The sequence below is a fragment of the Equus asinus genome, chromosome 20 (assembly GCF_041296235.1).
Source record: "Equus asinus isolate D_3611 breed Donkey chromosome 20, EquAss-T2T_v2, whole genome shotgun sequence".
Taxonomy (NCBI): Eukaryota; Metazoa; Chordata; class Mammalia; order Perissodactyla; family Equidae; genus Equus; species Equus asinus.
In genome coordinates this window covers 13,431,854-13,441,815 of record NC_091809.1, presented here as the reverse complement: position 1 = coordinate 13,441,815, position 9,962 = coordinate 13,431,854, and the positions used below count along the sequence as shown (strand labels likewise).

General features: G+C 45.4%; 1 protein-coding gene across 1 annotated transcript; it reads left to right on the top strand.

The window, feature by feature from the left end:
* Window positions 1-1,372: 1,372 nt before the first annotated feature.
* Window positions 1,373-9,524, top strand: LOC106834150 (zinc finger protein 709-like). The gene is made up of 4 exons (XM_014845623.3): window positions 1,373-1,531; window positions 6,840-6,966; window positions 7,832-7,892; window positions 8,303-9,524. Exons 1-4 carry the CDS (start codon window positions 1,529-1,531, stop codon window positions 9,384-9,386), a joined length of 1,275 nt encoding a protein of 424 aa, XP_014701109.1. The 5' UTR covers window positions 1,373-1,528; the 3' UTR covers window positions 9,387-9,524.
* The last annotated feature ends 438 nt before the right edge of the window (window positions 9,525-9,962 follow it).

The following is a 9,962-nucleotide window of genomic DNA, read 5'->3' as shown; positions in this document are numbered from 1 at the left end:
GTTCTAACATTTTTACAGTTGTTTGGTGTTTAGTTTCTCAAGAAGGCAATGCTATCACCTCCAATCACATTTCCTTCTTCTGTCCTGTTCTTTCTATCGATCATTGCGTTTTTTTCACATGATCTTATAGATTAAGGCAATGAAGAACAATTGTTTGCTTGTTCCCTTCGGGGGAAGTCTTAGTGGCGCGGGTTCCTCTGCAGGTACGGCTCTCAAACACCTTCTGGGAGCAGGAGCCTGGCCTAGCAGTCACTGTCTGAAATTGATCAGAGAAACTTTAGCACTTGAATGATAGTAATAATAATAGGGGCACTCCGAATGGTGCTTCAGTGAGGTCAGGGAGACAAGACAACAAGCACCTACACGAGCTCATATAAAAACGATGAGTATAAATGCAGAGACTCCTATGAGAGCGATTAACAAAAGGAAAGAATGCGCCAGAAACGGCGGAGGGAGGCAGAGCCCTTGAAACCAAGACCAAGGGGCAGAAGAGGAGGCGCCGATCGCGGGGGAAGGAGGAGGGACGAGTACCCTGCAGGGGAAAGGTCACTGATTTTGCCACTGATTAACTGGATCTGGGGTGGGGGGTTAGGGGGGTGGTGCCGGACCCACGCGGACCTGCGGCTGCAGAAGCTCGGGCAGGCGGGGGTGCCGCGTGCAGACACTGTAAACAAAATACCCGAGAGAAGGACAAAGTATAAACGGAAACATTGAGAGGAAAAATTCTGACCACACATTCAGATGATATAAATGAAATCTTAAAGAAGCAAATCTGAATCGGATCTAAGTGCTCTTAATTTTTTAAAAAAATCAACAGATTTTGAGACCAAACTAGAAAAAATAGGTTTCCCCTGAAAATTCAGGCATGACGATTGCAATTTTCAGTGTCGGTGCGGAAACTCTAGAGGTCGCGGTCCGCAAAGCTCCAGGCCGAACCCTGACCTCGGAGGTCACCAGGCCCTCCTGACCCGCCATGTCTCATCTTGTCCCGGCTCCGCAGGAAGGGGCGTTCCGCGGGGAAACTGAGTCAGGACTTCCCGGTCCAGGGGGAGGACAAGGAGGGGCCGCCGAGGGAGGGGCAGACGCCGGGCTGGCCGGGCAAAACCCGCTTCTGCTCGGACCCCCACCCGGGCGGGCGGGTCCGAATCCGGGGAGGCGGAGCAGGTAAGGGCTGAGGCCGAGAACCGGCACTTCCGCCCGGCTTGGCCGCGTGATGTCAGGCCCCGCCCATCACAAGGGCGTGCAGAGGGGCAAATTGCCCAATCAGCGGCGTCGAGGCCAATAGCCCTGCCCAGTCAGAGTCTCTGGGAGGGGGAGTGGCTGGACTACCGCCCAATCAAGACGTTGAGGGCTGCAGCGCCGTCCAATCAGGCCCGGGGGCGGGCGCGCTCGCAACCGCGTGGACGTCGCTCTCGTCCGGCCGCGTCCCCGCGCGCACCTGCCCCGCGCAGCTCCAGGTGTCCCATCCACGCCGCTGTCACCTGCCGGGGCCGCGGGGAGGACGCTCGGAGAGTCGGAGCGGGCGGAGATGGTGAGTGCGCGGGTCGGGCCGGGACCCGGAGCGGCTGGTTCGAACCGGCGGGAACCGGCCGCGGGCCTGGGTCTCCCCTCGACCCCCGGGGTCCCCGCCCTCGACTGCCGGGTGGGTCCAGGCGTTGTGTCCCTGCTCCCGTGGGGGTCCCGGGTCCCCGCGGGTTTTTCCTTACTGCGTAACTCACCTCGCTTCCTAGAAATAAAGCTTTAAAATGGGCGATGAAAAAAAAAAAAAGGAGATCACAATTTCTCATTGGTTTCTCGCAGCCACAGGGGACAGGGTCTGGCACGCATCATGCACCCAAGATATCGTTCCTGAGCTGGGTGGATCTGGTGCCCCTGGGGCGGTGTCTCAAATGTGAAAAGCTGGGATTCGAATCAGCCCTTCAAGTACCAGGAATGAGTGGACATTTCCTGGAACCTGTCTGTGGGCTCGAGGGCGCATGTACATCCTTAGAGGACTGAGCTTTCCAGCACGTGGGCTTGGCCTGTCTCTCCACTAATTTCGATCTTCCCTCATTTCTTTCAATGTCGTATTGTTTTTGTCTTCAATGTTCTACAAAATCTTCCTTAGACTTATCTTAAAATTCTGCTACTGGTACGTAGGAGTACATTCATGTGGGAGCATGATTCTTGTCACTACTGTCCTTGTTAAGTGGAAGTAAGATTTTAGTTATTCATATATAAATTCTTTGAATTTTACATACAGAAGCTCACCTGCCAATAATGGTATTTCAGCTTTTTTCTTCTGCGATCATTTTGCCTTTCGTTTCTTTTTCTTCCCTTAATGACTCACCAGGACCTCCAGTTCCGTGTACAATGAGGTACGCCGTGTCTTGTCTTCCTGAGGAGAGAACTGTTTGACTATTTCAAAATTTTTCCTTTAACATTGCAGTAGGTATTTTTATGCACCGTCTTTCCCAGTCAGCCACGTTCCTTCTAGTTCTGGTGTATTAAATTTTGATTTCCGTTAATGATGGTAATATATCCGTCACTGTTCCGGATCTAAGAACATGAATTATGATTTTCTATTAATGTGGTAAAATGTATTAATTTGTGGATCAATTTTTAAACATTCTTGGAGTAAAATGAGCTTGGGTGACATTATGCACATTATTCATTACTCTATTAGGGTACTAATATTTTTTATAGAATTTTGCACTTGTATTTGTTAATGATATCATATTTCATTTTTTTTTTCAGTTGTATGGTTCTGGGATGTGGGATTTTTTTCTTTCCTTTGTGTGAATATTTTAAAACACCTTTTTTCTTTAAAATATTTTAAACAACTGAATACTCTGGAAGTACTGAGAATTTAAAAATTTTGGATCATTCCACTTGCCTCGTGTTTAACCCCTAGAACATCCCTAATTATGCCTGCGTCTTCATTCGTAACTTTATTTGCGTGCGCATGCTTTGTTTTTCTTGAAGAAAACTGCGAAAGCTTTGTCAGTTTGATTAGTTTTCAAGAGATGTATTTTTCGCCTCATTTTTGTATTAATTTTGCCCTTCACATTTCTTCCTCCTTTCTTCATTTATGCTACTGCTCTCTTCCACACTCCTGAGTTCACCTTTAGCCCATCGATGGTGTTCTTTCCTTCTTTTCCCGGAGCAGACGGTGTTTCTGCCCTTGGCTGGGGACACTTTGATCCCAGTGTCTCCCAGCTGGGACATGGTGAAGCTGACTAGCAATGGAAACCTTTCCTGAGATTTGGTGAAATCATTCTGTTTCTTATTCTTAGAGCTGAAAAATGCAGTGGCATTTTTAAACCACCAGGCCAAGGTATCCAGTTGCAGTGTCACTCAGAGGGTTATTTTTCTGCTTGGGTTGACCCTGCGCCACTTCCATCTGCTCATTCTGTTTCTCATTCCAAATGCCTTCCTTGTCCTGTATTTTATTTACAGCGCTGACATACCCCATCTACTGGATTATATTTCCTTTACCTATTGTCCTCCCCAATGAGAATTTAAGACTCACGTGCTTCAGAATTTCTCTCTTAAGTGCTGTATCTCTGTGGCTGCACACAGTAGGAACTATCATCTAAATAGATTTTTAGCACATGAAATGGGTCAGAGTTATGGGCAACGGAGAAGCAACTTGGCTGAGACAAAGGGCTTTGCCAGAAGAAGGAGCCCAAGGATGTGGGAAGTGAGGAGGATGTTTCGTTTTCTGGTTTCCACAGTCCTTAGCAGGGTCTGGATCTGCACTGTCCGGAACAGTAGCTCCAGGCCATGTGTGGCTCTTGAGCTCTTGAAATAGCTGTCAAAACCGAGTCGGGCTGTAGGTGTGAAATTCATACCAGATTTGTAGCACTTAGTATGATGTAAAAATATCTCAGTAATTATTTTATGTTCATTACTTATTGAAGTGATATTTGTATTTAGTGGACAAAATAAAACATACTATTAAAATTAACTTCAGGGGCCGGCCCTGTGGCTGAGTGGTTGGCTTTGCACGCTCTGCTTTGGCGGCCTGGGGTTTCACCGGTTCGGATCCTGGGCGCAGACATGGCACCATCACTCATCAGGCCATGCTGAGGCGGCATCCCACATGCCACAACTAGAAGGACCCACAACTAAAAATACATACAACTATGTACTGTGGGGCTTTGGGGAGAAAAACAAAAAATAAAATCTTTAAAAAGAAATTAATTAATTTTAATACTTTGAGTTTTTTAAAGTGGCTACAAGAAAATTCAAAATTAGGTATGTTGTCTGTATTGTCGTCCTATTTGGTGGCACTGCTCTAGATCAGAGGTTGGAAAATTACAGCCCACAGGCCAAAGCTGCTATCTATTTATGTATAAAGTTTTATTGACACACAGCCACGTCCATTCCTTTCTGTGTTGTCTGTGGCTGCTTTTGTGCTACAAAGGCAGAGCTGAGCACGCTGAGCACCTGAACGAAGACCACGTGGCCAGAAAAGCCTGGACAATGTCCTGTCTGACCTTTCTAGACAAAGCTTACTGACCTCTCTGGATCACGTCACTCATGTTGAAGACTCATCGCCATGACCAGACTGTAAGGTGTCTGTCTGTCCAGGAGCGAGGCTTTGAAGGAAAGCTGACTTAGAACATTCTAACTGGGTAACACTGAGTGTGTCATTAATTGACTCTGTCCTCTAAGTCTCCTCTGCTCTGTACTGACTGTAATGCTGTCAACTTAGGACATTTATTATGAGAAATAAATGAGCCAGTGTGTGCAAACTATTTCACACATCATGGGTGTTTGTCTTATTTTAAATAAATTTTTAATAAAAATAGCATTTTATTATTATTATTGTTGTGAGACTGTTAGGGGTTTTGGTGGCTTTAAAATGTCACCTGACACAGCAGTGGAGGAGTTGGTTGAATGCCTCTGGGGCTAGAAGTTTGTTGTGAGACGACACCAGATAGCAGTGTACCCAGCGTAATTAGAGATGCTCGAGGCAGCTGGCTTTACTACTCACCTTATGAGAAGAGCGGTCCAGTTCTGGAGCTTTCCAGTGCTGCAGCTGTTTGTTGTACAGGTTGCAGCACCTGCCTTTGGGTGTGGCAGCCTGTATTCCCACCTCTGCGTGTGGAAGCTGATGGAATGATGTACTTCTCAAAGGCCAGGCTTTCTGGGGACTGCAGGCCATCAGAGCCATGCTCAGGAGCTGGGCAGTTATGCTGGTGTGCATGCCGAGGTGGGGCAGAAACGATTATTGTGTGTAGAGCCCCCAGGAGGCTGGTGATTAAGTCAGGGCCTCTGGATTTTCAAAGAGTGGGAGTACACGTTCTTTTGGAGGACGGTGCTGCCCGGTCCTTTCATGCATTTTATGGTCTTGGCAATTCACAGCCAAGCCCTTCTGGACTTGAGTCAGTTCCCTTCTCCAGCGGGACTCATAACCACCTCTTCACAGGCAGGAAGGACCAGGGCACTCTTTTCTGGGCAAGACAAGGCTGTTCTGGCATCTTGTGACCTCAGTCTTTGTGTGTGTTGAGGGGGAGCTTTCACCCATAATTGGTGGTTCTCAGCACCCAGGCCCCTGAACGCAGGCATTGTGCTGAGGTCTGCAGTCTTACACTTCCTTTCTCTTGCCTGAGCTCCAATTTGTCAATACACTGTTTCTTGGAGAGGATGGAGGGAGAGAAAGAGTTGCTGTTTTATAGGAAAATAAGAGATAAGTAAACATCAATGCTTCTCACAAAGAATATTCGTATTTCACCAGGTGGACCTGCCCGTTTATAATGCATTGGAGCTCTTCAGGGAGGTATATCCATCCTCGTGCCTGGGGGGAAGATTGGGCATAACCAGGCCTCTTGAGAATCAAGTTGTGGGTGACGGGAAAGACAGGAGACGCTCCCAGGCCCTCAGCATGTTGTTATCCATTAACACCTCATCCAGGGCTTACCTTTGCTTCATGTCATGCTGAGGCCTGTCGTGAACAATAAAGGAGATGAAATAATTTTCCTCACATGGAATTGATGTTTTTCAAGAGGCAATAATTGTTTTATTTGTACAGACGGTCCCCAACTCATGATGATTCGACTTAGGGTTTTTCAACTTTACGATGGTGTGAAAATGTTATGCATGCAGTAGAAACCATACTTTGGATTTTGAATTTTGATCTTTTTGCAGGCTAGCAGTATGTGGTGCGATGCTCTCCTGCAATGCTGGATAGTGGCAGCTCTCAGTCAGCTCCGTGATCGTGAGAGTGAACAAGCGATACACTTAGAACCATTCTGTTTCTCACTTTTAGTACAGTGTTCAATAAATTACATGAGATGTTCAACACTTGATTATAAAATAGGCCCTGTGTGAGATGATTTTGCCCAACTGTTGGCTAATGTAAGTGTTCTGAGCACGTGTAAGGTGGGCTGGGCTAAGCTGTGATGTTCAGTAGGTTAGGTGTATTAAATGCATTTTTGACTTATATTTTCAACTTAACAATGGGTTTATCAGGATGTAATCCCCTTATAAGTTAAGGAAGATCTGTATAGTATTTCTTTCATTTCTCCAATGTATTGCGGACTGTCCTGGATGCTTCAGATGGAGAGGAGCAGTGGATGTTGTCACAGTCAAACTGTAGAGAGATGAGTTCATTGGAGATGCTGTTAAGTCTCTGAGGCTGGCTGGGATCACTGAGGAAGTGAGTGCTGAATAGGATAGAAGGGATGGGATCTGATGACTGAGCCCTGGATTGGATGGGAGTCGGCAGAACCATGTGTGAACTTGCTGTGAATCACATCCCAGTTCCTCAGTGCTGTCAGCCTACGTCTTCCTCCTGCACACGCTGGGGGAGAATGGTACTTTGTTGACCCAAAATTTGTTGGATGTTCTAGGACTCACTGGTCTTTGAGGATGTGGCTGTGAACTTCACCCCGGAGGAGTGGGCTCTGCTGGATGGTGCTCAGAGGAACCTCTACAGAGACGTGATGCTGGAGACCTTCAGGAACCTGGCCTCAGTAGGTAAGGCTGGCTTCGTTCCTTCCCTTACTCTCTAGGGCACAAATATTCCTTAGCTACTGAGCTTGTTCTAAAAGTTGGGCTGAACAATGGGAATTTACTACTGACTAAGACAGACATGGGACATCACTATGGAGCATATGGTCTAATAGCTTTTTCATGTATGTATGAAACCTACTACTGTCTCTCTTAAATGCTTTGTCTTGTTAAGGGTTATAATTCTGTGCTTAAGAGGAACAGCCCCTATCAAGGAGCATTACATTTGGAAATATTAATTTAAAAACTCAATTACTCCTCTTCCTGAGGAAGTTGAATTTTGCCGGATACTCTTGCTTCCTTTTCTTGATTTTTCATCCATCCTCACAAATGTCCTTGTCCACATTGAAAGCCTTTCCATATTTCCTGTTTTAAAGTTAGTGTTCTGGCATGTGCATTTTGTCCGTTTCTTTCCCATGTTGCTTTCCTGATAACAGGGTGTTTATGTCACCATAAGGCTCAGTCTTCATGGAAGTATTTCCAGTAAATCACCCACCGTTTTGACCTTCTTGTCCTCATTATTGTTAAAGTCCTGAAACAGCCAAACTCCTCAAAGTCTTTTTGTGCCCAAGAGTGCATTCTTCCTTATGAAATCTGTAGACTTTTGGGATCACTATTTGAAAAAATATGTACATGTTCCCTACTTCTTTCCTTGTCTTCATCCCACCAGTTCTTTCCAAGGAAAGTAATTTTGTTACTATTTTTCATATTATGACGCTCAACATAAAATCAATGGGTCAAATCTTCTACAGTGTTACGTTTGGGGAAGAAATACGAAATGAACAGAATAGAGTAAGATTCAGAAGAAATGATTCCTGGTTCTTCATTTTAGGAGAAAACTGGAAATGCCATGGCGTCGAAGATCAGCACAAGAACCAGGGAACACACTTGAGGTGAGTGACATACACGTGAGAGACAGCAGGTCTCAGGAGAGGACGAGAGTGCCACGACGTGGATGTGTAAGTGTGTGCATGTATGTGTACATATGAGACAGATATTAGGTATTCACAGAGAATTTTCACGAGACCATTTTATAAAAGTGATGCAGATGTTAACTGTTAGAGGCTCAGTTCAGTTGTAAACAGTTGTCAGGAAACAAAATCCCGTATATATAAAACACTGAAATGATGCCTGGGATTGAGCCCTCTGCCAGCATTCAGCTTACACCACTTGGACACAATTCTAACAGGGCAGAAGACATACCCATTCACTGAAAATGGTAACAATGTAATAATATTAATCATTAAAAGATATCGGTGAATCACTAATAAATCATTGATAACATGATCCCTATTTTTAACAGATGTCACGTGGTAGAGATACCCTTGGAAACTAAGGAAAGTAATCAATGTGGAGAAACCAACCAGATTCCAAATCTTATTGTGCATAAGAGACTTTCTACTGGAGTAAAATGCGATGAATACAATAAATTTGAAAAAGCCATCCTGGATACTTCATCCCTGCAGAGTCCCATAGCATCGCCTCAATGTGGACAAAAACCCTATCAATGTAAGGAGTGTGGGAGAACTTTTCTCTGTTACTCATCCTTTAGGGCACACATGAGAGCTCACACTGAAGAGAAACCCTACGCATGTAAAGAGTGTGGAAAAGCCTTTATGTACTTCTCCAAACTCAGAGTCCATGTAAGAACTCACACTGGAGAGAAGCCGTATGAATGTGGAAAATGTGGGAAGACCTTCAGATCTCCCTCAAACCTTTGGACACACAGAGAAACCCATACTGTGGAGAAACCTTACGCTTGTAAAGAATGTGAGAAATCCTTCCCTTCTTCGTCCTCTCTTAGGAAACATGCGAGGGTTCACAGCGCCGAGAAAGCCTACGAGTGTAAGGAATGTGGAAAAGCCTTCCTTCATTCTTTTTACCTGATCATACACGCAAGGATGCACACCGGAGAGAAAGCCTATAAATGTGCAGAATGTGGGAAGGCCTACAGTTGGCCCTCAGACCTTAGGATTCACGTGAGAACACACTCTGGAGAAAAGCCGTATGAGTGTAAACAATGTGGAAAATCCTTCAGTTCTCCCTCGTCCTTTAAGGGACACTTGCGAACTCACACTGGAGAGAAACCGTACGCGTGTAACCAATGTGGGAAAGCCTTCAGCAGTCCTTCCTACTTTAGAACACACGTACGGATTCACACTGGAGAGAAACCCTACGTATGTCAGCAGTGTGGGAAAGCTTTCAGTTGGTCCTCATCTTTTCGAGGACATTTGGGAACTCACAGCAGAGAGAAACCGCATGAATGTAAGGAGTGTGGGAAAGCCTTCAGTCGGCTCTCATCCTTACAGAGACATGTGAGAATACACACTGCGGAGAAACTGAATGTAAGCAGGGTGGGGAAGCCTTTGGTAGTCCCCTATACTTAAAGAAACACACGCGAACTCTCACAGGAGGAAACACTATGCCAGTAAGCAATGTTGGAAGGCCTTCACGCAGATGCCCTCACTTACTGTGCACAGCAAATCGTGTACCATTAGAAAATCTTTATAAAGGTCTTAAATACAGTCTTGGCCTTATTAGTGCCTTATTCTTAAAGTAGAGCCCTATTGCATTCTTTCTAGTTCTTTCTGAGAAAAACATCTAGGAGAGAATTTTCCTTTAAGTATTACTTTGCCAAGGCTGCGCTAACAAAGTGCCACAAAGCTAGTGGCTTAAAAAACAAATTCATTCTCTTCCACTTGTAGAGGCCAGAAGCTGGAAATCAAGGTGTCGTTAGGGTTGGTTCCTTCTGAGGGTTCTGAGGGAGCATCTGATCCATGCCACTCTACTAGCTTCTCTTGGTACCAGCAATGCTTGGTGCTCCTTGGCTTGTAGATGCATCCTTCCAGTTTCTGCCTCCATCTTTTTTTTTTTTTTAAAGATTGGCACCTGAGCTAACATCTGTTGCCAATCTTCTTTTTTTTCCTCCTTCTCCCCAAAGCCCACCATACATAGTTGTATGT